Source organism: Rhinatrema bivittatum, chromosome 16, assembly GCF_901001135.1.
Source record: "Rhinatrema bivittatum chromosome 16, aRhiBiv1.1, whole genome shotgun sequence".
NCBI lineage: Eukaryota > Metazoa > Chordata > Amphibia > Gymnophiona > Rhinatrematidae > Rhinatrema > Rhinatrema bivittatum.
In genome coordinates, this window is record NC_042630.1 from 663,974 (window position 1) to 690,760 (window position 26,787).

A 26,787-nucleotide genomic window follows, 5' to 3' on the forward strand; every position below is an offset into this window, starting at 1 on the left:
ACCTCAAGAAGCGGTCATGGAACCCATAGACCCCCAGAATATTACTCTGTGAGATGTATGGAGGGCTCGAGATAACCTTCAGAAGATAATGTCTAATTCAATTGAGCAGAATAGAAAAACTATTGACAAATTTAAAAATATAATTGAAATGCATAATAATTGTTTGATCCAATTAGAAGAATATGGTAAAACTATGTCAGTTCAAGTAGCTGCACTTCAGGATGCTAATAATTCCTTTATAAAGGGTGGTTTATTGATTCATAGACAAGATGAAAATCTGGAAAATGAAAATCGTAATAGAAACCTAAGATTTTTACATTTGCCTGAATCCAGATTGCTATCTGCCACTGAATTACTAAAAAAGTATCTTGTAGAGATCTTATCTATTTCAACAATTGATAAGGCAAGCACATCAAAGATATATTATATTCCAAAATCCAGATTAAGGACCCAAGTGCGACAAAAGAGTATGGACCTTGTCCAGCATTCTCCTAATTTAACTTCATTTTTTGAACCATCCCTTGATGATATACCACAAAGGGCAACCCTTTTAGTTACTTTTTGTAGAGAAATGGATAAAAATCAGGTCTTACAAAAATATTTTGCTAATAAAGATTATATGTTCTGTGGACAAAGGATCCAAGTATTTCCCAACGTAGCTCAGGTGACAACTAAGGTGGAAACAATCTTTGGCTTTAAAGCCTAGACTGTTGTCATTAGGGGCAACATTCTATCTAAAATGACCTTGAAATGTTCAGTAGTCCACCAGAAGAATAAATGTATCTTTCAAGACCCTTCCCACTTGGAGTCCTTTCTGGTAGACAAAGAACAAGGCTGAGATATTAAACTGCAAAGCAAGTATATTTTCTCCTTTTTTCTGTAAATTAAGATTACAGTTTTCCTAATATATTTTGAAATATCCTCCCATAATGACTAAATATTTTTGTTTTGCTGTATTTATGGCAATAAGGAACTTTTTATCTTGTTTTCTTTTTCTAAACAAAAATATTTTCTTGATTTTTTACAATATTAAGTTGTTTGAAAATCTAATATAGTATAAATTTAAAAAAAAAGTGTTGCAGCTTGGGTAACGTGTTATCAGATGGGATATTAAGTTTTAATAAATGAAAAATGGTGGAGAGGGGCTGTAGTATGTAAAGGTGGTAGGAGCAGGGGTGTAGGATGGGAAAGAGACGATTATTAAAGGTAGGGGGCAGCACTGTAGAGTTCTGTGTGCTGATTATCTGCCCCTGCACCCGCCCCTCTGGCAGCTTTTGATGCCAAGAACCCCGGCCAGCTCAGAACCGATTTTTCAAAAACGCACGCAAAAGAGGCTAAATCCAAAGTCCTGCGAGGGGAACGTGAGCACCACCACGTGCCCACGCGGAGGGCCGTCAAAGAGGCGTCTCGCGTAAGGAAGACGCGACATTATGATCTGCACACGCGTCACGGGAAGCGACGTTGCGGCAGGCCTGGGGACCCGCTCGCTCCACACCACAAATGCAGCCCCAGGTGGGCGTGTATAAAAATCGATGACGTCATCAGCAAGCGCGAGAAAAAGACCTGGCTGTCACGTGATATGAGCCGCCCAATAGATTTGGAGTTATGGGCGGAAGCGAGGAGCGCGTGGTTCCAGGGAAGAACAAGGGAGCTTGGTATGTGCATTCCTGCCCGGAGACCGAGTGCAAGGGATCCGAGGCGGAGGGGAGGAGATAGGAAGGATAGAAAATCCTGATGGAGGAGGGATGAAGGTGCCCGGGTGGGAAGACTGAGGGGCGAGGGGTGGGGAAAGGGATGAAGGGGAGCCCGGTTTGGTGTTGGCGAGCCACCTGGTCGACCCGTGCCTTTCAGTATTTATTTCAGAGTTTTATATAACAGCCTAAACAAGAGTGCTATAAAATAAATTACATATGGATGGTAACCAATCATTGCCTGTGGGCGTATGTCCGCCAAACTTTTAAATGGGTGTGTGCACAAATTCTGCTTCTACTGCATAAATCGGGGGATTTTTAAAAGTGCCGTGTGCTGATGCTAATCCCAGTTTTACCGGTTCATCCGGTTAAAAGAGGTCCTCCTTCACTCCCCCCTAGTTAGCCTTGACCCTTAACAATCCTACAGATTTGCCTAGTTTGCTTCACATTTTAACTTACACAGCAGGGGACCTAAGCGTGCATTGGTTGTTTGCAATTTATGTGCACATCTTAGGTTTATGCCATGAAATATTCACTCCCAGACCTCCCCCAGCCTCTGTTTGAAAACTTTCAAGATGTGTGTGCTGAGGGAGATACTCGTGTATCTCTGTGGCTTTTAAAATCCGCTTGGCACATATGAGCCTGACTTACTTACACATACCCTAATCAATAAGTTCTGGCCTCAGGCAACAGGAGATAAAGTGACTTGGACTATGGGAGAGAGGCAGGATTTGAAGTCATCTCTATGTCACCTTTTCTTCATGTTGATGTAATTCTTAGGTTAGTGCAGAAAGGGTTATCCTCCTCAGGTGCTGCCTTTGATACAAAGGTTGGCATCTGTTGTGCACTGGTTCTCTCTGTGCTCAGCAAAATCACATGAGGAGTTTGTATGATTCTTTTTTCTTAGCGTGTAGCCAGATGGACTTAGGAACAGTGAGTTTATGCTCCCCTGCCAGCAGATGGAGATGGCGACTTCAGCTTTGAAATCTGACTCTGTAGATACAGCCCTGCATGACCTCAGCCATTCAGTATTTCTCCTTCTTCAGTAGATGTGGACGTGCTTTCCCTATGGGGATCGCTGTACCTTTTGGAAGTAGAAATTCTACTTTTAAATTGGAGAAAAGGTTGCATCTCGCTCTCCTGCAGTGATACCTAAAGGTCCCTCCCCCAGATGAGAATTCCTGAGGTGATTTCCCAGATCCCTCAGATGTTTGCCTTGGTCCAGTACCTGGGTCACGGCGTGAACTTTGCTGCTGAAGCAGCTGAAGGGCAGCAGGTGCAGGAAGCCAAGCGTGGCGGTGACTGCCAAAGCCCACTCTCCCACAACCGGAGACCGTCTCTGGACTTAGCTGGTAAGCACTGAGCCTAGATAAGTGGGGAAAAAAAAAGAGGGTTTCCTCCCGATTCAAAGACATTGTAGGGGTTTTGGTAAGATTTCCCCTGGTCTCCTTGCTCGGCGTGCCGTAAAGAAGTCATTCCCGATCCCATTGGGGTAAGGAGAAATGGGCTTCCGAGCAGGTTTAGTGGCCCCCTGATAGGCTAGGCCCTGCTTTAGGCTTGGTTGGCACACCGTGTGTTAGGCCGCAGCGGCACCATCTTACGTGCGTTTTTGTGCCTGTATTTCCCACCATAGAGCTTCGGTATGCTCAGTGCGTGTTGGCTCTGCACACGCGTATGTACACGCACAACTTACTAGGTGCAGAATACAAGTAAAGCTGGGTGCATGGGCTGTGCATGCGCCTCGCTGCAGCCCACGCAGGCGCCCGGAATCTGTCTGCATAACATTTTAAGTGCAAGCCATCTGAACATGCAGTTACTGTCGCCAGTGGCTCTGACAGCAAAGAAACACAAGCGTCTTTCTCTCTGCGCTGCTGCTCACGTTAGGGCTGCACAGACTGACCTGGATTCTTGCTTATGTCGGCTCTGTGAGGAGGCCCAGGGAGAGTTGGGCCTCCCCGGACTTTACTAAGCCCGGCTCCTCCCATTCAGAGGATGGGTCAGCCACAGCCTTAACCGGAAATATCCCGGATCCAAGTAACCGTGGGACTGGGTCATCTGTGACAGAGGAAAATTTAGCGGCACCTACCCCATGCCTAGCCCAGTACCTCCTGGGCTAGGCATGGACTCGACTGCCTTCTCTTGGGTGGGATTCGTTCAAGCCTTCGGACAGGCGCAGTCTGCTACTTCATTTTCCCCTGTCCGGACAGAACCTCAGCTGGTAAGCCCTCCCTCTCCCAGTCTTATCGGCAGAACTCGAGGCATACCTCACCTCACCAAGGTTATCCCTGGCAGGAACCCGGTCGGCACGGACGAAGAATAGGATCCAGATTCCTTGGAAGATGGGGAAATCCCCCCCAGTTTAGAGCCGTATCGGACCGTGTTACAGTTTTTCCATAGACTAATCGCTGGCCCTGGTTTCCCAGACCCTGAAGATACCGGGGAATTCCTGGGGCGGATTCTATGACGGAACCAAAGAAGAATCCCATTCTGATTTCCCTATGGGAAGCCTCTTGCTACTTTCCAGTACTGGAAGCCATCCAGGAGTTGATTGACCTGGAATGGGACGCCCCAGAAGCAAGTTTTAAAGGTGGATGAGCGTTAGAAGCTCTATACCCACTGGATCTGGCAGCGACAGAACCGTTTCCCTAAAGTGGATGCGCTGGTCTGTGCCATCTCTAAGTGAACAATGATCTCATTGGAGGGAGGAGCGGCTTTAAAGGATCCTCACGATGGACAGATGGAGTCCATCCTTAAACAGGCCTTGGCGCAATAGCAATGACCTCACTGATTTCTTCTGTGCCCTGATAGCTTGTTTGTGCCTGCTCCTCTCTCGGGAGGTGGATGACTCTGGGCAAATTCCAGAGTGGTTATGGAACCCACTACTGGGGCTCTGGTTTGCACACCCACCTGTAAGAGAGACAGACCCCTCGCAGGGCTCCTGGGATGGCCGGTTTCTGAGCACGACACTTTTCTTTCCTGCATGTGAAACGCTGCTGACAGGGAGCTGGTAATTCTCTTGCAGACCCCTCGCAGACCCCTCGCAGGGCTCCTGGGATGGCCGGTTTCTGAGCACGACACTTTTCTTTCCTGCATGCGAAACGCTGCTGACAGGGAGCTGGTAATTCTCTTGCAGACCCCTCGCAGGGCTCCTGGGACGGCCGGTTTCTGAGCACGACACTTTTCTCGCATGTTAAACGCTGCTGACAGGGAGCTGGTAATTCTCTTGCAGACCCCTCGCAGGGCTCCTGGGATGGTCGGTTTCTGAGCACGACACTTTTCTTTCCTGCATGCGAAACGCTGCTGACAGGGAGCTGGTAATTCTCTTGCAGACCCCTCGCAGGGCTCCTGGGACGGCCGGTTTCTGAGCACGACACTTTTCTCGCATGTTAAACGCTGCTGACAGGGAGCTGGTAATTCTCTTGCAGACCCCTCGCAGGGCTCCTGGGATGGTCGGTTTCTGAGCACGACACTTTTCTTTCCTGCATGCGAAACGCTGCTGACAGGGAGCTGGTAATTCTCTTGCAGACCCCTCGCAGGGCTCCTGGGATGGCCGGTTTCTGAGCACGACACTTTTCTCGCATGTTAAACGCTGCTGACAGGGAGCTGGTAATTCTCTTGCAGACCCCTCGCAGGGCTCCTGGGACGGCCGGTTTCTGAGCACGACACTTTTCTCGCATGTTAAACGCTGCTGACAGGGAGCTGGTAATTCTCTTTCAGACCCCTCGCAGACCCCTCGCAGGGCTCCTGGGATGGCCGGTTTCTGAGCACGACACTTTTCTTTCCTGCATGTTAAACGCTGCTGACAGGGAGCTGGCAATTCTCTTTCAGACTCGAGAGCACAGTGGCAGAATGGGGCGGAAACTGGACCCCAGCAGGAAGGAGCGACGCGGGCCTGGGCGCAAAACACGGAAGCAGAAGGGAGCTGAGACTGAGCTGAGCAAGTTCGTACCTGCTGGTGAGTGAGAGAGAGAGGAATCCACCCCCCTCTGCTTTCATGTTAATGTGTGGGGAGTCTGCATTTTATTTTAATCAAATACCTGTGAGTGAGGGATAATCCTCCTCCTCTGCAGGGAGCTTTAGATCAGAATTGTTCATCTGACTCCTTACTAATGCTCCACTTTTTCTCTCTCTGCAGCCGATTGCTCTTCCAAGCGTTTGTCCAGCCGCGCCAGGAAGCGGTGAGCATTGGGTGGGGGAATGGGAGAGGCAGGGGCAGGCTTGGAGGGAAAGATGGCTTCTCTTGCAGCCAGACCTGGTTTCCCTCCCTTGTCCTGAGCTTTTAGCTAATGCGTCCAGCACATTCTTTATATTTGTGCAGAGCTGCAAAACGCTGCCAGGACGTCCCCACTCCTGCAGACAGGAAGACTGCCGGCATCCAGGAGACCTGCGCCCCACAAGATGATAAACCTGGAACAGGTGGGAACGGTCCTGCGTCATGAAGCTGTTGATTTAAGGGTGGGCAAACTGTGGCCTGTGGAGCACGGGACACTCCTCCGGCCCCCTCCTCTCACAGGCCACACCTAATCAGTAAGAGCCCGGTGTCCCGTGCACATGATAGAGCGCTGGCTCGTTGGGCTTTTTCTGCCAGGAATGGCCTGGGAGCAGTACTGGGGCACCACTTCTCCTCCAGAGCCCAAGTCTTGCACGGACCTCACGTTCAGCAGCTGATAGTGGCTGGAGCATAGTTGTCGGCTTCCCCACGCGCTCGCTGGCTCTCGTTTCTGGCCCAGCAGGACTCGTTACAGAGCTTATGCAGCAGCCTCTTAAAGAAGGAGCACCCGCTCCACGACCCCAAGGCTGCCGAGGTGAAGCAGCAGTGTAGGACGCTAAGAGATTTGGGCGGTTTCTGCTACGGACAAGTCCCTATGTAACACAGGAGAGGACAAATGCTTTAACACTGAAATCCCCACCCCCCGACTTAGGCCCTGAGGGAACCCCACTAGTAAAACCACTGGGCTGGCAGCCCAAGGGGGATCTCCCCCCCACCACCACTGGACTGGAGCTCCAAGGGACCCTGGTCCCAGTACAGACGACAATGTGGCCTTGTATTAAAATAGAAAAGTGCCCATCCCTGCCCAAAAGGAAAATGCATGCTGCTCTCGTCTCCTCAGCTCTCACGTTCCCCTTGCCTCTTCCCTCTCTCGTCTCCTCAGCTCTCACGTTCCCCTTGCCTCTTCCCTCTCTCGTCTCCTCTGGCTCTCCCATTACCCTTGCCTCTTCCCTCTCTCGTCTCCTCTGGCTCTCCCGTTACCCTTGCCTCTTCCCTCTCTCGTCTCCTCGGCTCTCCCGTTACCCTTGCCTCTTCCCTCTCTCGTCTCCTCTGGCTCTCCCGTTACCCTTGCCTCTTCCCTCTCTCGTCTCCTCTGGCTCTCCCGTTACCCTTGCCTCTTCCCTCTCTCGTCTCCTCTGGCTCTCCCGTTACCCTTGCCTCTTCCCTCTCTCGTCTCCTCTGGCTCTCCCGTTCCCCTTGCCTCTTCCCTCTCTCGTCTCCTCTGGCTCTCCCGTTCCCCTTGCCTCTTCCCCCTCTCGTCTCCTCTGGCTCTCCCGTTCCCCTTGCCTCTTCCCTCTCTCATCTCCTCTGGCTCTCCCGTTCCCCTTGCCTCTTCCCTCTCTCGTCTCCTCAGCTCTCACGTTCCCCTTGCCTCTTCCCTCTCTCGTCTCCTCTGGCTCTCCCGTTCCCCTTGCCTCTTCCCTCTCTCGTCTCCTCGGCTCTCCCGTTACCCTTGCCTCTTCCCTCTCCCGTCTCCTCTGGCTCTCCCGTTACCCTTGCCTCTTTCCCCCTCTCGTCTCCTCTGGCTCTCCCGTTACCCTTGTCTCTTCCCTCTCTCGTCTCCTCTGGCTCTCCCTTGTGTTGCCTCTCCCAGTTGCAGATGCTTTACGCTTCTTTTCAGAGCACAGAGGAATGTGAATGGCTTAAGTAAGAAGGGCCTGCCTTGCTTTCTTGTCACACGGTGCATATTTTGCTCTGGTACAGCACGCAAGAAGCAGCAGCGAGTCCATGCTCACGGCTTTAGCGACGAGAATGCAGAGTGGCTGACGCCAGCCAAGCGGAAGCGGACGCAGTCAGCAGAGAGTGCCCAGCTGGGCTCTGATCTGCTCTCGGGCCGTGAACGCGCCTCCCTGGGGAGCAGTGACGAGGAGGACCTAGTGGATGATTACGGAGCCTCCTCGGACAGTGAGGAAGAGGTGAGCCCTGAGCCCCCCTGCCGTCGGTGGCTGAGCGCATTGCAGGGGTACTCGCTGGTACCATCGGTTTGTGGTGAAGGACAGACTTACAGCCATTTGCTTGCTTTTCTTTCATGTCTAGCTGTTGCCGATTGAAAAATCTGCTCAAAAGCTGAAAGTGCTGCAGGAGAAATGGGGAAGGTGAGTGAAAGGGAAGAGGGAGGTGCCTGTGGGAGCTCTGACATCAAGGTTTCAGTGTTACAATATCTTGGGCAGTGAGACATCAGGTTTTGGTGGAGGAGGAGTTGGGCTCCTCCAGGTAAGAGAGGGTGGGGCCCTCTTTATGGATGGGGGGGTGCAGTAACTCATCTTTGCCTCCCTGCAGGCAAGACTCCACTTCTGGAGGCCATGAAGAGGAAACTGTGGCTCCAGACCTGGCACTGAATGTGGACGTGGAGGAAACGTTTGTTCTCCCCAGCAGTCAGGAGATTCAAGAGACCGATATCCTTTTTGTTCTGCTTTCCCTCCACCACCCATCTGTACCAAGGGGGGGCTCCCGGTGGCGGGCGGGGCTGGGTATGATTTTGTGTCTCTGTTGCTGCTCTTGACTCCTGGCCTCACCTCTGCACTCTTCTGACCTCCACGTGATCCATCAGCGGATCCGGGACAATGTGGAGGTGCTGCAGGACTTTGTGGCTCGGCGGGAAGCAGAGCGCACGAGACAGGAGTATCTGGCACTGCTGCGCAAGGACCTGGCTACCTATTTCAGCTATGGAGACTTCCTGATCGAGAAGCTGATGGAGCTGTTCCCGGTGTCTGAGGTGAGCGGGGTGAACTTCCCCCCTCCTGCAGGTTGCCTTCTCCTGCTCCTTTATTCTCATGTCGCATGTTTATTGTTTTGCCTTCTCCTGCTCCTTTATTCTCATGTCGCATGTTTATTGTTTTGCCTTCTCCTGCTCCTTTATTCTCATGTCGCATGTTTATTGTTTTGCCTTCTCCTGCTCCTTTATTCTCATGTCGCATGTTTATTGTTTTCCCTTCTGCTCCTTTATTCTCATGTCGCATGTTTATTGTTTTCCCTTCTGCTCCTTTATTCTCATGTCGCATGTTTATTGTTTTCCCTTCTGCTCCTTTATTCTCATGTCGCATGTTTATTGTTTTCCCTTCTCCGGCTCTCGCATGTTTATTCTTTTCCCTTCCTCGGCAGTTGGTAGACTTCTTAGAGGCCAATGAGGTGCAGCGGCCTGTGACCATCAGAGCCAACACCTTGAAGACACGGAGACGAGACCTTGCGCAGGTACCGTGCCAGCTCCCTCACCTTCACCCTCTGCCCCACTGTACCTGTGCTTCATCCGTCTCTCTCTCTCCATGCAGGTGCTTATTAATCGTGGCGTGAACCTGGACCCCCTTGGCAAGTGGTCAAAAACCGGGCTAGTGATCTACGACTCCTCTGTACCCATTGGTGAGAGCCCAATAAATTCACTGTCAAACTAAAACCATCAAAGGTCCCTGCATAGCCGTGCAGCTTCCTGTCCAAAAACCACTGGGTCACGCAGCAGCTGCACCCTGTCTTATGCCTTCCTCCTACTTCCTTACTGCGCACGCGTGTGGGTGAGACTTGGCCTCATCTCCTGTGGCCAGGGATTACATTTATCTTCCAGCTGTAAGATGATGACCCGTTAGTCTGTGTCCTGTCCTGTAGGTGCGACCCCAGAGTATCTTGCTGGACACTACATGCTGCAGGGCGCTTCTAGCCTGCTGCCTGTCATGGCCCTCGCACCACAGGAGAACGAGAAGATTTTGGACATGTGCTGTGCCCCTGGAGGGAAGACCAGTTACATAGGTAAGTAAACTATGTGCTCCTCCCCCACCCGCGTGCTATTCCACGAGATCTCTCTCATTCTGACTGCAAGCGATTGCCATCCTATACCGTGCTGTGTGTTAGAAACATCCTGCACCCCATCATCTCTTTATAGCTCATTCAGAACTGCAAGAGCCTGAAGTATTCAGGGGATCAGTTTAAACCTTCATGTGCTGGAAAATCTGTTTCCTGTCTCAATTTCTCTCTCTCTCTGTTGGTTTCGCTCATTCAAGAATTTTCTGGGTCTTGCCAATCTCTTCATTTGTTGTCAAAAAACATAAATTGGATAAAGAATTACAAAATGCACAAGAGAAATGTTCAAGATAATGCCCAGGTTCTGGTACTGATCCAGATTCTCTCTGCTCAGATCCAGGTTCTGGTGCTGGTCCGGATTGTCTCTGCTCAGATCCTGGTTCTGGCCCGGGGGCAGGATCCCACAGACTCTGCTGCTCTCGCTGCTGTTTCTCCTCTTTCCCCCAGGATTAGACGCAGGTTTTCCTGCTCCTTCTTTTGTGGGAAGTCTGTGATTTTCTCTCTCAGCTTTGGGAAATGTGCGTCTCTTCTCTCTTTGCATTTTGTACAGTGCAGGGGAAAAGCATTTTCCTAGCGTGTAGCCAGGTAGACTGAGGACTAGTGAGTTAATCTCCCCTGCCAGCAGATGGAGACTGAGTCAGTTTCAAAGCTGACGTCACCCTAGATGCAGCCCTGCAGTGACCTCAGCCGCTCAGTATCTCTCCATCTCCTAGCAGATTTGTATTGTGCCTTCCCTATTGGGAGCACAGTACTCTTTAGAAGAGGAAATTTTACCTTTAAATTGGAGTAAAATCAAGCCCCGTTCTCCTAATGGTCCCTCCCCAGCTGAGAGTTCCTGAGGTGATTTCCCAGATCCCTCGGATGTTTGCCTTGGTCCGGTACCCGGTTCTTGGGCATGGACTTTGCTGCTAAGGCAGCGGGTGCAGGAAGCCGAGCGTGGCGATGATGGCCTGAGCCCTCTTCCCCTCCTCCCCCCCGCAGCCGGAGACCGTCTCTGTACCCTGCCGGTAAGCGCTGAGCCCAGGTAAGTAAAAGAAGAGCTCCTCCGATTCAGAGACGTGGCAGGGCTCCAGTAAGTCCTTCCTCCGCTGTGCCGACGACGTTCCCAATCCTATTGGGGCAAGGGAAGGGGGTTTCTGAGAGGGTTGAGCGGCCCTCTGATGGGCCCTGCTTCAGGCTGGGTGAGGCAGGCCGCAGTGGCACCATCTTTTGTGCAATTTTGTGCGGTGCCAGTTTCCCCAGTTGACCGTCAGTATACTCTGTGCGAGTCGGCCCTACTGCGCGCATAGGTACGTGCTCACCTGTGCGCATAACCGTGCACGTACCTACGCGTGTAACTACACGCATACATTCGTGCAGCACCTGGTGCTTAGACTTAGGCGCGTCGGGGTGGATTTGTGCTCGCTCGAATTCAAGCGCTGAACGCACAACCTGCAATGAACTAAGGCTCCGGCAGCAGAGAAACACAAGCGACGCTCCCTTTGTGCTGCCTGCCAGTTTAGGGCTGCACAGTCTGACCTTGAATCCTTCCTGTGTCAGCGCTGTGAGGAGGCCCAGGGAGGGCTGGGCTGTCAGAACTTCTCCAAGTCCGGCCCCTCCCAGTCGGAGGATGGGTCAGCCATGACCTTACCCGGTACTACCCTGGATTTGAACAATCCCGGGACTGCGTCCTCCTTGGGAGAGGGCAGTTCAGCGGCGTCTACCCCAGTCCCCCCTGGCCTAGGCATGGACCCAGTGACCTTCTCTTGGGTGGAATTCTTTCAGGGCCTTCAAGCATTTGTTCAGGCGCAGTCAGCTGCTGCCCCTGCCCGGACTGAGTCTTGTCCTCCCAGCCTATTAGTATTGCCTAGGGGCGTGCCTCGCCTCACCAAGGGTATCCCTGACAGGGACCCAGACACCACGGACGACGAAGGGTATGCAGGCTCATTGGAGGACGGCTTGGAGCCATACCGGACCATGTTACGGTTTTTCCACAGAGATGAATTGCCGGGACTGCTTTCCCAGACCCTGAAGACTGGGAGCTCCCAGCACAGACCCTATGTCGGAACCAAAGAAAATCCCCATCCTGGTGTGAGTACGGAAAGCCTTTTGCTATCTCCCAGTGCTGGAAGCCATCCAGGAGTTAATTGGCCTGGAATGGGACGCCCCGGAAGGCAGCTTTAAAGGAGGCCGGGCACTGGAGACCCTGTACCCACTGGACCCAGAGGCTATCGGCTGCGTTTCCCGAAAATGGACTCCCTGGTCTGCTCCATTTCAAAGCAAACAACTATCCCAGTAGAGGGAGGAGCGGCCTTGAAGGATGCACATGATAGACGGCAAGAGTCCATCCTTAAGCAAGCCTTTGACGGGACAGCAGTGACCCTGCAGATTGCTTCCTGCTGTGTCCTGGTGGCTCGCTGGTGTCTGCTTCTCTCTCTCTCTCTCGCTCTCGCGCTCGCTCGCTCTCTCGCTCTCTCGTTTGCAGGGTGAGTAGTAAGGGGAAATGTCCTGGTCCTCATCTGTTGCTGAGGACATGGAGGATCCTTTACAGAACTGGAGGTGCAGGGGTTCTGTCCCTTTCTGTATAGTTTTGGGTTAATGATAGACCCCAGACCTCACTTCCAAGTAAGTTGAATGATGCTACCAAATAATTTTTATAGTAGTTTTATTGGGGGATGTGGGGGGAGGTTTAACTGGCCAGGGGTTTAGTGGTTGGTTGTTTTTTGGGGGGTTTTGTGCATAGAAGGCACTTCTACCTTTTGCTCGTATGGTTAATCTCCATTTTTTGGGTTTTGTTTGTTTTCTGTGCTTCTTTAGTTTGTGCAATTTCAACATCTTCTCCTGCTCCATTTCGCAGCCCAGCTGATGAAGAACACTGGCATGATCCTTGCCAATGATGCCAGCTCCGAGCGTCTGAGGAGCGTTGTGGGCAACCTGCACCGTTTGGGAGTCACCAACACTGTTGTTAGCAATTACGATGGCCGCCAGTTCCCCAAGGTAGCGCCCCTGCGTGGCTGCGCCCCTGCGTGGCTGCGCCCCTGCGTGGCTGCACTATAGCCACGGCACCTCTGCATGACTCTGCAGTCAAGCGCTCACTGGCATCTCCTCTCTACCCCGCAGGTCTGTGGCGGCTTTGATCGCGTTCTCCTGGATGCCCCCTGCAGCGGCACTGGAGTCATCTCTAAGGACCCCACGGTCAAAACCAACAAGGTATCACTCAGACTGGGCAATGAGCTGAGAGGTGGGGGAAGGTTGGGATAGAGATGTGGTGAGAGCGCGGGGATTTGAATAGACACATTGAGGGCACTCCGGGATAGGTAATAAAGCTTCAGGAAGGTGGAGGGGAAGGTTAGGACCTGGGCGGGGGGGAGGGACCATGGGCTAGGCAGTGAGCATGGGAGCAAGACATGAGGAGGCAGCCTGAGGCTTGCAAAGGTGCTGGGACCTGGGAACAGACACAGGGGCACACTGGGTCAGGCAGAGAATTTGAGGGCATGGGGCACAAGCGGAGGTGCTGGGGAGGGGATATTGTGGGTTTCCTAGCGTCTACCAAGATAGACTCAGGACCAATGGGTTATGCTCCCCTGCCAGCAGATGGAGACAGACAGATCGATACTCTAAGGCCACGTTAGAAAGAGTGCGGCAGTGTCAGGCGCACCCTCGTTCCCCACACGCACAGTTCTCTTCACCTACCGCCCGATACTCTCTTCTAATTGCATGCAAATGCATGCCGCGGCTGCGAAGCGTTAGGCGAAGGTTAGGCCCGCGCAACCCATTTTACTGTATAGAGCGCCTATACAGTATCCTGGGTGCGCGGGCCTAACGCTTCACGGCCGCGCTGGTATCTGTCATTTCAAATGACAGGTAACAGGAAGTGGACAGTTATGTTCCCCGATGCTCGGCAAACTTTCCCCCAGCCCCCGCTCACCTGCCCTGGCCGCGTCCGGTCTCCGGTGCAGCTCCAGTCCTGTCCCCTCCTCCCGAAGCAAAAAAAACAAAACCAAAAAAGTAGCAAGAGAGCGAGGGGAGAGACGGGCAATCCTAGGCTCGGGCCTGCAGTCCCTTCTCCTCTCCTCCCGAAGCAGGGCGCGAAAAGCAGCCTTGCTCCGGGAGGAGGGGGGGGCAGTTTAAAGCGACGAAGCGACTTACTTTTGCAGCCCCCCCCCCCCTCCGGACATCGGCAACGACCGCGGCTCCAGCCTCCAGCTGTCAGACAGACGCATCGCACGTGGGAAAGCGGCCCCTATGCGTGCAATTGGCTGCTCAAGACGTGACGTCGCATGCCGTGACGCCAAACGTCGTGACGTGACGCCTTGAGGTCAAATTGCACGAGGGGCCTACCCATTCGGGCGTCTATCTTCGCTGGCAGCTGGGAGGCAGAGGAGCCGCTGTCCGGAGGAGGAGGGCTGGCTGGAGTAAGTCGCGTCTTCTCTCTCCTCCTCTCCTTGCGCCGTGGTCTGTCTCGCTTTACACTGCCGTCTCCCCCCAAAGTCCGTCTCGCTTTATCCTGCCGTCTCCGCCGAAGTGGTGGGGCCGCATTGGATTTTTTTTTTCGCTTTTTTTTTGCTTTGGGAGGAGGGAGAGGACTGGGGCTACCCCGGAGACCGGCACCCATGGACGCGACCAGGGCAGGTGAGCGGGGGCTGGGGGAAAGTTTGCCGCTTACCCTTACTCCTGCCTCTAACGCAGGGGTAGGGGTAGGCGGTAAACTAACAGGTTAAACGCGCGGCAAATCGGCAGGGAAAAAAAGCGATAGTCTGAGCGCGCGTCACAGTATCGGAGGGAATAGCTAATTCGTTCATTTACATATCATTTACATGCTGCGTGCGGGAAAGGTTACGGGTCGGTTTCAAGAAGCGCTAAGGACGCGTGAAACTGGAGACTGTATCGCCGGATCGCCTTGCGCGTCCGAATTGTGCGCTCCCAGCGAGTTACCGAAGGGAAATCTTCAACCGCACGTTACAGTATCGATCTGCTTGTCAGGTTTCAAAGCTGGCGTCACCCTAGATACAGCCCTGCAGCGACCTCAGCCCTCCAGCATTCAGTCTCCAGCAGATGGTGGACAGACTTCTCCCTATAGGGATTGTTGTACTTTTGGAAGGAGAAATTCTACATTTAAATTGGAGAGAAAATTGAGCCCCGCTCTCCTGTAGTGAAAGCTAAAGGTCCCTCCCCCAGTTGAGAGTTCCTGAGGTGATTTCCCAGATCCCTCAGAGCTGGACCTTGGTCCGGTAGCCGGTTCCCGGCGTGGACTTTGCTTCTGAAGCAGCTGAAAGGCAGTGGGTGCAGGAAGCCGAACGTAGCGGTGAAGGCCAAAGCCCTCTCCCACCGCAGCCAGAGACCTTCTCTCTACTCAGCCGGTAAGCGCTGACCCAGGTAAGTTCAGAGATGATTGGAGGGATTTTTGGTAAGTTTTCCTGCAGTTTCTGTGCTCGACGCGCCGTACCTACGTCATTCCCACTCCCCTGAGGCCAAGGGGAAGTGGGCTTCCGAGCGGGGGGCTAGGCCCTGCTTGGCACATCTCCTGGAAGGCCACGTCGGCGCCATCTTGAGTGAGTTTCTGTGCATGCAGTACTGCCCTCTGTAGGGACGGTACGCACACTGTTGACTCTGCGCCCGCACTGTGCGTGTAACGGCACGTGTACGCGCGATATAGGAAGAGCTGTGTGCACGCGCTGAGCATGCGCCTCATCGCGTGCCTTTTGCATACAATTTATAGGTGCGAGCCGATCAAATGCATCGTTCCCTGTACGTACCAGGATCATATTAGGGCTTCACGGCCTGACCTGGGTTCCAACCTGTCAGCACTTTGAGGGCCTCCTCAGACTTTGCTACGCCAGGCTCCTCCATTCAGATGCTGGGTTGGTCACAGCCTTAACTTGAAGTACTCCGGATCTCAGTACCCCCTTGACTGGGTCATCTGTGGGAGAGGGGAACTCAGCTGGACCCCCCCCTGGGCTAGGCATGGACCTGTGGCCTTTTCTTGGGTGGAAGTTTTCCAGGGACTACAAGCCTTTGTGCAGGCGCAGTCTACTACCTAGTTTGCCCCTGTCTGGATGGAACCTCAGCTGGCAGCCCCTCCCTCTCCCAGTCTTACCGGCAGACCCCGAGGCAATCCTCGCCTGACCAAGGGCATCCCTGGTAGGGACTCGGATGGCACAGACGAAGAGAAGGACTCAGATTCCTTGGAAAATGAGGAAATCCCCCCCCCCCCCCCCCCCTGGGTTGGAACCGTATCAGACCATGTTATGGTTTTTCCATAGAGACGAATTGCCAGCCCTGGTTTCCCAGACCCTGAAGATGCTGGGAGTTCCTGGCATGGACCCTGTGACGGAACCAAAGAAGAATCCCATTCTCATTTCCCTGCGGAAAGCCTCTTGCTACTTTCCAGTACTGGAAGCAATCCAGGAGTTGATTGACCTGGAATGGGATGCCACAGAATCAAGTTTTAAAGGGGGCCAAATGTTACAAGCTCTATACTTAATGGACCCAGCAGTGAGAGAGCATTTGCGTTTCCCTAAACTGATGCACTAGTCTGCGCCGTCTCTAAGAGAACAACTCCCAGTGGAAGGAGGAGCGACCTTAAAGGATGTGCACGGTAGACTGAGTCCATCCTTAAGTAAGCCTTTGACGCAGTAGCCATGACCTTACAGATTGCTTCTTCTTGTGCCCTGGTAGCTCGTTCGTGCCTTCTTCTCTCTCAGGAGGTGGATGACTTGAGGGTGAGGCCTAGAGCCATGGAACCCGCTGCTGCCTTTGTAGCCAACACAGGCTCTGTTTAATCCGTACTTCAGCCAGAGGAAGGGCCTCAGGTGGCCAGAAGACATCTATGGCTGCGGAATAGGTCAGCCGATGCAACCTCAAAGGCCAACCTTACAAAGATGCCCTTTAAAGGATCACTCCTATTTGGAAACAAATTGGAAAAACTGGCCAGTAAATAGGGTGAATCTCCAGTTCCTTGGTTACCGGAAAATAGGAGGAAGCAGTTGCAGCCTATGAGTGGCCGGTTCAAGGGCTCCCAACGTTTTCGCCCCTACAAAAACTTGACATTTCCAAGGTCTCAGCCCTTTGAGAGAACTGTCCTTTCGAAGTCGACAGCCCGAGAGGGGCAGGTTCTGGGTCAGGCTTGTCCCGAACTTCCCAATGAAATTTTACCAACCCACCTTCGGAACAAGGAGATAGGGGGTCGACTGTCACACTTTTACCAATGGTGGGTCGAGATCACTTCGGACAAATGGGTACTGGAAGTCATACGAGAAGGACATGCTCTGGAATTTCTCAGCACTCCTCAAGTATTCATGATGTCTCCTTGCCACTCCCAGCACAAAAAGCAGGCAGTGGAGATTACTCTTTTAAAGCTCCTCAGGAAGAGGGCAGCTATCCCAGTACCTATGCCCCAGGAAAATACACTAAACAATCCTGGCAAATTTAATGATATATCACACCATCAATCAGATTATATCCTATAGTGACATATAATTTATTGTAATAACTTATTTCAATTACAAAAATATGTTTTAATAAAGATCTCTTTACAATTATTTGTATTTTTAATATACAAAGGAATACATATTTCCAAATAACATTGAATATTAAAAAAACATCCATCCATACACACACATTAAAAATACTTATCTCTCTCGTAGTGAAATTCCTTTTCTCCGTTACTATTGAGAAAACTCTTATTTCTTCTTCACAAACCTTCATAATACTCCCGACATGTTTCGCCTTCTCACAGGCTTCTTCAGGAGAGTATATTTCAATTCACTACTGAACCCATATCTTCCAAACAATCTTCCCAAGTATCCCCATGCATATATTTTCTCAAATCCCAACTTTTATTTATCAAAATCTCCACCGAATGAATGTAATTCTCACTCAATTTTTCTCTCTTCTAATTGCTTCTTCACCAAAGAAGCACACAGACGCTCACTTTCTTCTAGCATCTCAAGGGACGGTTAAACTTGCCACCTTGAACAGTCCACAAAAGCTCACTACTTCTTCTTAGCAGATTACCTGTTTCTTAAATGCCTGGGAGGTATGGCGGTGAAACACTAAGAAGAAAGGTGGCGAGTTTAATCATCCCTTGAGATGCTAGAAGAAAGTGAGTGTCTGTGTGCTTCTTTGGTGAAGAAGCAATTAGAAGAGAGAAAAATTGAGTGAGAATTACATTCATTCGGTGGAGATTTTGATAAATAAAAGTCGGGATTTGAGAAAATATATGCATGGGGATACTTGGGAAGATTGTTTGGAAGATATGGGTTCAGTAGTGAATTGAAATATACTCACCTGAAGAAGCCTGTGAGAAGGTGAAACATGTCGGGAGTATTATGAAGGTTTGTGAAGAAGAAATGAGTTTTCTCAATAGTAACGGAGAAAAGGAATTTCACTACGAGAGAGATAAGTATTTTTAATGTGTGTGTATGGATGGATGTTTTTTTAATATTCAATGTTATTTGGAAATATGTATTCCTTTGTATATTAAAAATACAAATAATTGTAAAGAGATCTTTATTAAAACATTTTTGTAATTGAAATAAGTTATTACAATAAATTGTTACTTTAGGATATAATCCCAGGAAAATATGGGGCATTACTCCATCTATTTCTTCGTACCCAAGAAGGAAGGTTGTTTTTGCCCCATCCTGGACCTCAAGAGTGTCAACAGTCACCTATGAGTGAGTTATTTCTGCATGGAAACCTTATGCTCTGTGATAATGTCCATACAATCGGGAGAGTTCCTAACTTCCCTGGACCTATCTGAGGCCTACCTATGTATTCCAATCTGTCAAGAACACCAAGGCTTCTTATGCTTTGCGATACTGCGTCACCATTATCAGTACCGGGCACTGCCCTTTGGCCTAGCCACCACCTCCAGAACATTTTACAAGCTTATGGTGGGTGGCAGCATTGAGAAAAGAAGGAATATTGGTACAGCCATACGTGGATGAGTGGTTGATTTGGGTCAAGTCCATGGAAGAGTGCCTCCCTGTGACCTCAGGGTGTCGTCCTTGCTTCAGGAACTTGGTTGGGTAGTAAAGTTAGATAAGAGCAGTCTCAAGCCTTCCCAGTTCCTGCAGTATCTGAGAGTCCAATTCAACACCACGCAGGGTAAGGTCTTCCTCCCAACCACATGGATAAGGAAGTTGATGTCCCAGGTGAGTCAGCTGATGAACACAATATGCCCAATGGTATGGAGCTATCTACAAGTTCTCGGCTTTATGGCAGCAACCTTGGAAATAGTGCCCTGGGCGAGAGAACACATGAACCCACTTTAGTGCTCGCTGCTGTCACATTGGAACTCGTAGTCTCAAGACTATTTGATTTGGCTCCACTTACCGATGGGAGTCTGCTCTCACCTCCAGTGGTGGTTGCAGAAGGCTCATCTGAAAAAGGGGTATGTCGCTGTCCTACCCAAACTGGCTGGTTCTCACAAAAGACGCAAGACTCCAGAGCTGGGGAGCTCACTGTCAGGAACTCATGGCCCAGTGCCATTGGACGGAAGAAGATGCCCTCTGGAACATCAATCGCCTGGAAGCCCGGGCAGTAAGGCTGGCGTACTTACAATTCAGCCACAGACTCCAGGGTCAAGCGGTCTGTGTAATGTCGGACAATGCAACGATGGTAACCTACATCAACCACCAGGGAGGAACCAAGAGCCAGCAAGTGTCGCAGAAGATAAATCTCCTTATGGAGGGGGCGGAAATGCATCTACAGATGATATTGGCCTCCCCCCATCGCAGGAAAAGACAAAGTCAAAACAGATTTTCTAAGCAGGAAGAGTCTGGATCCAGAAGAGTGTGTGTTTTCAGACAAAGGCTTTCAATTGATGGATCGCTGGGGCTTTCCGTCCATCAACTTGCTGGCCGTACCTCACAACGCAAAGGTTCCCTGATTTTTCAGTCACAGAAGAGGTCCCTCGGAATTGATGCCCTCGTTCAGCTCTGGCTGGAAGAAGAGTTCCTGTACGCCTTCTCTCCTTGGCCCCTCCTGGGCAAAGTCCATCTGGTTACATGCTAGGAAATGGAGAAATTACTTATCTGATAATTTTGTTTTCTTTAGTGTAGACAGATGGACTCAGCATCCTGCCCTCGGCTGCCCAAGAATGGTGCTAAGGAATCACCTGTGGAGTGGATATCAAATCCAAGTCATTACAGGTAAATCTTCATCCAGTCCCTGGATCAGGGTATATTCTTACTGGGATTCGTTGTTTTATGATTGGTTGAGTACAGTTACGGCTATCTGTTTTTTAATCATATTTTTTATCATATTTTAATCGTTTTTTCGTTAGTAGGTCCACAGTGGCTTTTGAAGAGAATACTGAAGGGCTGAGATCACTGCAGGGCTGTATCTAGGGTGACGTCAGATTTGAAACCTGACTCTGTCTCCATCTGCTGGCAGGGGAGCACATAACTCATTGGTCCTGAGTCCATCTGTGTATACTAAGGAAGACAAAATCATCAGGTAAGCAATTTCTGTAATGTATGGCAGTGATGAGAGTAGCATTGGGCACTGGCACACCTCAGGCCTTGCTACCTATGTGCTGAGTTCTCCTCTTCTCTTTGCAGGTGGAGGTGGACTTGCTGCGCTGTGCTCACCTCCAGAAGGAGCTGCTCCTGAGTGCCATTGATTCTGTAGATGCAGATTCGGAGACCGGCGGATACCTCGTGTACTGCACCTGCTCCATCACTGTGAGTCCTGCTCTCTTCCATCCCTCCCCCCACGCCACTAGTGCCATTCATGACTTTTTCTCCTCTGTCAGCACAGGTGGAGGAGAATGAGTGGGTCACAGAATATGCCCTGAAGAAACGAAATGTGAAGTTGGTGCCAACTGGACTGGATTTTGGCAAGGAGGGATTCACGAGGTGTGGTGATATAATACAGTGTGGTGATATAATACAGGGATTCACGAGGTGTGGTGATATAATACAGGGATTCACGGGGTGTGGTGATATAATACAGGGATTCACGAGGTGTGGTGATATAATACAGGGATTCACGAGGTGTGGTGATATAATACAGGGATTCACGGGGTGTGGTGATATAATACAGTGTGGTGATATAATACAGGGATTCACGAGGTGTGGTGATATAATACAGGGATTCACGGGGTGTGGTGAAATAATACAGGGATTTACGAGGTGTGAAATAATACAGGGATTTATGAGGTGTGGTGATATAATACAGGGATTTACAAGGTGTGGTGATATAATACAGGGATTTACGAGGTGTGGTGATATAATACAGGGATTCACGGGGTGTGGTGATATAATACAGGGATTCACGAGGTGTGATATAATACAGTGTGGTGATATAATACAGGGATTCACGGGGTGTGGTGATATAATACAGGGATTCACGGGGTGTGGTGATATAATACAGGGATTCACGAGGTGTGGTGATATAATACAGGGATTCACGAGGTGTGATATAATACAGTGTGGTGATATAATACAGGGATTCACGGGGTGTGGTGATATAATACAGGGATTCACGAGGTGTGATATAATACAGTGTGGTGATATAATACAGGGATTCACGGGGTGTGGTGATATAATACAGGGATTCACGAGGTGTGGTGATATAATACAGGGATTCACGAGGTGTGATATAATACAGTGTGGTGATATAATACAGGGATTCACGGGGTGTGGTGATATAATACAGGGATTCACGGGGTGTGGTGATATAATACAGGGATTTACGGGGTGTGGTGATATAATACAGGGATTCACGGGGTGTGGTGATATAATACAGTGTGGTGATATAATACAGGGATTCACGGGATGTGGTGATATAATACAGGGATTCACGAGGTGTGGTGATATAATACAGTGTGGTGATATAATACAGGGATTCACGGGGTGTGGTGATATAATACAGGGATTTACGGGGTGTGGTGATATAATACAGGGATTCACGAGGTGTGGTGATATAATACAGTGTGGTGATATAATACAGGGATTTACGGGGTGTGGTGATATAATACAGGGATTCACGGGGTGTGGTGATATAATACAGGGATTCACGGGGTGTGGTGATATAATACAGGGATTCACGGGGTGTGGTGATATAATACAGGGATTTACGGGGTGTGGTGATATAATACAGGGATTCACGAGGTGTGGTGATATAATACAGTGTGGTGATATAATACAGGGATTTACGGGGTGTGGTGATATAATACAGGGATTCACGGGGTGTGGTGATATAATACAGGGATTTACGGGGTGTGGTGATATAATACAGTGTGGTGATATAATACAGGGATTTACGGGGTGTGGTGATATAATACAGTGCTGCCTGTAGTATAAGTAGACTATGGGAGGATGCACAGTGCTATACAAGGATATGCTTTATCATTTTCTTAATATATTGCTGTGCTGGAGTTGCCTTGCTTATCTTGTTTTCGGCTGGTTATCTTCATTATTTATTTATTGTGTATTATGAAGAGATGTAATCGCTTTGGAGAGAGAAACGAGCTGTCCCGTCCCCCCCCCCATGTCTCATCACTCTGCAGGTTCCGGGAACGCCGCTTCCACCCCTCGCTGAAGCTGACGCGCCGCTTCTACCCACACACACACAACATGGATGGGTTCTATGTCGCCAAGTTCAAGAAGTTTTCCAACACGATTCCCAAGCTCCTGAAAGGTGAGGGGGTAACTGCACCAGAATCCCCTCTCGCCAGGGGACCACGGAGACTTTCTCTCCTTCCTCTCACTCTAGAGAGGGGGGGGGGGGCTTTCTCCCCATCCCTCTGCTGGCAGGAGGGACCCTTCTTTTCCACATTTTCTTGAAGTGGGGGGAGGAGATTGAAAGCTGTGGCTCAGCTTAGTCTCATTCTTTCTTTAAACCACATCCTGCCATAAGAGAAAAATACAATGCAAAGCAGCTCCGTCCTTTTCTGCTTGAAATGAAAATGTAGAACAGGTCAGCAGTGAAGCAGCAGTCTGTCCATCCTGTCTGTCCATCCTTACCGGCCTCCGGTGCTGTCACAGGTCTTCTCCCTCCCTCTCAGCCTAAGCTGCCTCTGTCTGTCTGAATTCTGCTCCTGTCGTCTCTGCTAGAAGTTTGTTCCATGCTTCCATCTCCCTCTCAGAGAAAAAATGCTTGCATCAGGTCCTAGAGCTTTTCATTCTGTGGCAAAGGCGAAGCCTGCTGGATATTTAAATGTTTGCATCAAATCTCCCCTCTCTTTCTTTCTTCTCAAAAGTCCAGGGGCGGTCGGTAGGCAAATGACTCTGATATGATTAAATGCAGCTGTCAGGTAAAGATACACGACCTGCAGACAGGAGACAGGGATGTGGCCTGAGCCCCAGGGCTGAAACTAAACGCCTGCTGCGTCCAGGTGATTCCCTTACCCCAGGAGCACTGCTAGAGATCTACAAGTGAATCCAGAAAAGACAGAAATGGAGATTTTCCAGAAAAAGCCAATCTCCAACCCAGACTGAAATGTTATGTAGATAAGAATAGGCCAGCGCACGCCCCGCTATAGACAGACACTGAGTGCATGTGGAAATCTTATATTACAAGAAGAAGCTTGCACTGTGCAGCAACAAATGCCTTGGCAGTTTCAACCCCAGAAGAAGATGTGCAGGGTTTGGGTCTCTTTCATGGTTTTCTCCTGTTTTTTTCTAGAGTTTGAGCCCACAGTAGACGTTGACTCCACAGCTGCAGGGATTCCTGTACCTGTCACTGCCCAGCAGCCACAAAACAATGCCAAGGTCAGGAAGAGGTCAAAAGCACTGAAGCGGACCCAGGAGAAACTGGTACTGCAGGCAAGGAAGAGGTCTCCACTACACAAACAGAAGAGACTCAGTAGTAAAAGCCCCACAGGAAAAAACAAGAAACACAACTTTAAGAAGGTTAAATAGGAAGGAATTTTATCCCGCGCCCCAGGCTGCCCTGAACGTGGCTGGCACAGAACTTCTGTCGTCATCCCTCTTCCTGTCTCCTGTTCTCTACTCAGCACGAGGGGGGTTGAAGAGCTGGCTGTTGTCATTAAAATGCAGATGTTGGTTTATATTGAGCTGTTTTATGAAAATCAGTTCAGAAGCTCTAAGATATGTTTTAGAAGGAGTATTGGCATTGCAAGCACGGAGAGCCTACACTGAGGCTTGAATAAGAGCCATCCTGTGCTACTGCAGACATGAGATCATCTATCACCGGGTGCTATAGAGGGGGAGAGAGTCCCAGAGCAGGAGGCGTATCACATGGTGAGGCAGAGAGAGCAGGAGATCGATCACCGGGTGCTATAGAGTTCCAGAGCCAGGAACCTTATCACATGGTGCTGCAGAGAGAGCAGGAGATCGATCACCGGGTGCTATAGAGTTCCAGAGCAGGAGGCTTATCGCATGGTGCTGCAGAGAGAGCAGGAGATCGATCACCAGGTGCTATAGAGTTCCAGAGCAGGAACCTTATCACATGGTGCTGCAGAGAGAGCAGGAGATCGATCACCGGGTGCTATAGAGTTCCAGAGCAGGAGCCTTATCGCATGGTGCTGCAGAGCACACAGATCATCTATCACTGGGTGCTATAGAGGGGGAGAGAGTTCCAGAGCAGGAGCCTTATCACATGGTGCTGCAGAGAGAGTAGGAGATCGATCACCGGGTGCTATAGAGGGGGAGAGAGTCCCAGAGCAGGAGGCTTATCACATGGTGCTGCAGAGAGAGATCGATCACCGGGTGCTATAGAGGGGGAGAGAGTTCCAGAGCAGGAACCTTATCACATGGTGCTGCAGAGAGAGATCGATCACCGGGTGCTATAGAGGGGGAGAGAGTTCCAGAGCAGGAGGCGTATCACATGGTGCTGCAGAGAGAGCAGGAGATCGATCACCGGGTGCTATAGAGTTCCAGAGCAGGAGCCTTATCGCATGGTGCTGCAGAGCACACAGATCATCTATCACTGGGTGCTATAGAGGGGGAGAGAGTTCCAGAGCAGGAGGCGTATCACATGGTGCTGCAGAGAGAGCAGGAGATCGATCACCGGGTGCTATAGAAGGGGAGAGGGTTCCAGAGCAGGAGGTGTATCACATGGTGCTGCAGAGAGAGCAGGAGATCGATCACCGGGTGCTATAGAGGGGGAGAGAGTTCCAGAGCAGGAGCCTTATCACATGGTGCTGCAGAGAGAGTAGGAGATCGATCACCGGGTGCTATAGAGGGGGAGAGAGTCCCAGAGCAGGAGGCTTATCACATGGTGCTGCAGAGAGAGATCGATCACCGGGTGCTATAGAGGGGGAGAGAGTTCCAGAGCAGGAACCTTATCACATGGTGCTGCAGAGAGAGATCGATCACCGGGTGCTATAGAGGGGGAGAGAGTTCCAGAGCAGGAGGCGTATCACATGGTGCTGCAGAGAGAGCAGGAGATGGATCACCGGGTGCTATAGAGTTCCAGAGCAGGAACCTTATCACATGGTGCTGCAGAGAGAGCAGGAGATCGATCACCGGGTGCTATAGAAGGGGAGAGGGTTCCAGAGCAGGAACCTTATTGCATGATGTTGCATAGAGAGCAGGAGATCGATCACCGGGTGCTATAGAAGGGGAGAGGGTTCCAGAGCAGGAACCTTATCGCATGGTGCTGCAGAGAGAGCAGGAGATCGATCACAGGGTGCTATAGAGGGGGAGAGAGTTCCAGAGCAGGAACCTTATCGCATGGTGCTGCAGAGAGAGCAGGAGATCGATCACTGGGTGCTATAGAAGGGGAGAGGGTTCCAGAGCAGGAACCTTATCGCATGGTGCTGCAGACAGAGGACAATCGTACGGTATCGGAGAGCGCGGGGTCATTAAGAGATCCATCAGGCTGTGCCACATGGGATGGGAGCCTCAGCATGAATTTGACAAGTGTGAGGGCTGCAGTCCTGAGCTGCTGGAGTCAATGAAGTGGCTGTGACTACTGCAGACCTCTAGGAGAAGGGACAATGGAAATACCCTGTCATGTAGCAGTCTTACCCCCAGCCATGGTCCACAGCAGTGCTTTTCAACCCAGTCCTCTGGGCACGCCTAACTGGGCACCTTTTCAGGATGTGCACAGTGAATATGCATGAGAGAGATTTGCATGCAGTGCTTCCATGTATGCAAATCTATCTCATGCATATTCATTGTGGATATCCCGAAAACCTGACTGGTTAGGTCTTCCCTGAGGACTGGGTTGAGAAGCACAGGTCTATCATACTTCCATGCTCTGATGCTCCCCTACCCCCACTATCCTTATAGGACATTATCAGAGACAGGACTGACTGTTTCTACTTTACGCAAATCTATCTCATGCATATGTATGCAAAAATGTCCTTTGTTATCCACACTGAACAAAGAAGGGTAGGGAGGGCTACAAATTATTCATTGTGGATATCCTAGCTGGGTATGTGGTGAGGACTGGTCGCAGAAGCGCTGCTCTAGCCTTATCTTCTTCTAAATTGTTGTTTTTGGATAACCACAGTCTGCGTATGAGATGGTGATCCAGTGCTGGAGATCTAAAGTATGGCTCTATGTCTCGTGGTTATTCTGAAATCTGGGCCAGTCATGGGGGCCTCCAGGAAAGGTTATTTATGGCTGGAGGCTAAGGAAAGGGATAAGGTGCAAGTGCTTGAGAGAAGGGATGCAAAACAGATTCTGGTTCCCTGTACGTACCAGGATGAGTCCAGACAGTGGGTTATCTCCCCCTTCCAGCAGATGGAGTCAGAGAGAACTTTGAAGGATGCTTCCTTATAAGGTAGTGCACCCTCTACTAATCCTCAGTATTCCCTGTATGTACCAGGATCAGTGCAGACAGTGGGTTATCTCCCCCTTCCAGCAGATGGAGTCAGAGAGAACTTTGAAGGATGCTTCCTTATAAGGTAGTGCACTCTCTACTAATCCTCAGTATTCCCTGTACGTACCAGGATCAGTGCAGACAGTGGGTTATCTCCCCCTTCCAGCAGATGGAGTCAGAGAGAACTTTGAAGGATGCTTCCTTATAAGGCAGTGCACCCTCTACTAATCCTCAGTATTCCCTGTACGTAGCAGGATCAGTGCAGACAGTGGGTTATCTCCCCCTTCCAGCAGATGGAGTCAGAGAGAACTT

At 50.5% G+C, this 26,787-nt stretch overlaps 2 protein-coding genes across 2 annotated transcripts; both read left to right on the forward strand.

Moving 5' to 3' along the window:
* The first annotated feature begins 1,520 nt into the window (after window positions 1-1,520).
* On the forward strand, window positions 1,521-23,754 carry NOP2 (NOP2 nucleolar protein). Its single transcript, XM_029581166.1, has 17 exons — window positions 1,521-1,655; window positions 5,520-5,646; window positions 5,827-5,869; window positions 6,010-6,107; window positions 7,666-7,877; window positions 7,999-8,057; window positions 8,242-8,357; window positions 8,478-8,677; window positions 9,064-9,153; window positions 9,231-9,318; window positions 9,559-9,699; window positions 12,587-12,726; window positions 12,850-12,939; window positions 20,298-20,420; window positions 20,497-20,594; window positions 22,250-22,380; window positions 23,368-23,754. Exons 2-17 carry the CDS (start codon window positions 5,541-5,543, stop codon window positions 23,601-23,603), a joined length of 1,971 nt encoding a protein of 656 aa, XP_029437026.1. The 5' UTR covers window positions 1,521-1,655; window positions 5,520-5,540; the 3' UTR covers window positions 23,604-23,754.
* On the forward strand, window positions 20,603-22,242 carry LOC115078305. Its single transcript, XM_029581167.1, has 2 exons — window positions 20,603-21,227; window positions 21,303-22,242. Exons 1-2 carry the CDS (start codon window positions 20,893-20,895, stop codon window positions 22,036-22,038), a joined length of 1,071 nt encoding a protein of 356 aa, XP_029437027.1. The 5' UTR covers window positions 20,603-20,892; the 3' UTR covers window positions 22,039-22,242.
* Window positions 23,755-26,787: the final 3,033 nt, after the last annotated feature.

Excerpts from the sequence above, each read along its gene's own strand:
- LOC115078305 (XM_029581167.1), top strand. The coding sequence starts at position 20,893 with ATGAGGTGTGGTGATATAATACAGGGATTTACAAGGTGTGGTGATATA. Across the intron at positions 21,228-21,302 it reads ATAATACAGGGATTCACGAG|GTGTGGTGATATAATACAGG; the intron begins GTGTGATATAAT and ends GGGATTCACGAG.
- NOP2 (XM_029581166.1), top strand. The coding sequence starts at position 5,541 with ATGGGGCGGAAACTGGACCCCAGCAGGAAGGAGCGACGCGGGCCTGGG. Across the intron at positions 7,878-7,998 it reads CCTCGGACAGTGAGGAAGAG|CTGTTGCCGATTGAAAAATC; the intron begins GTGAGCCCTGAG and ends TTTCATGTCTAG. Across the intron at positions 8,678-9,063 it reads AGCTGTTCCCGGTGTCTGAG|TTGGTAGACTTCTTAGAGGC; the intron begins GTGAGCGGGGTG and ends CTTCCTCGGCAG.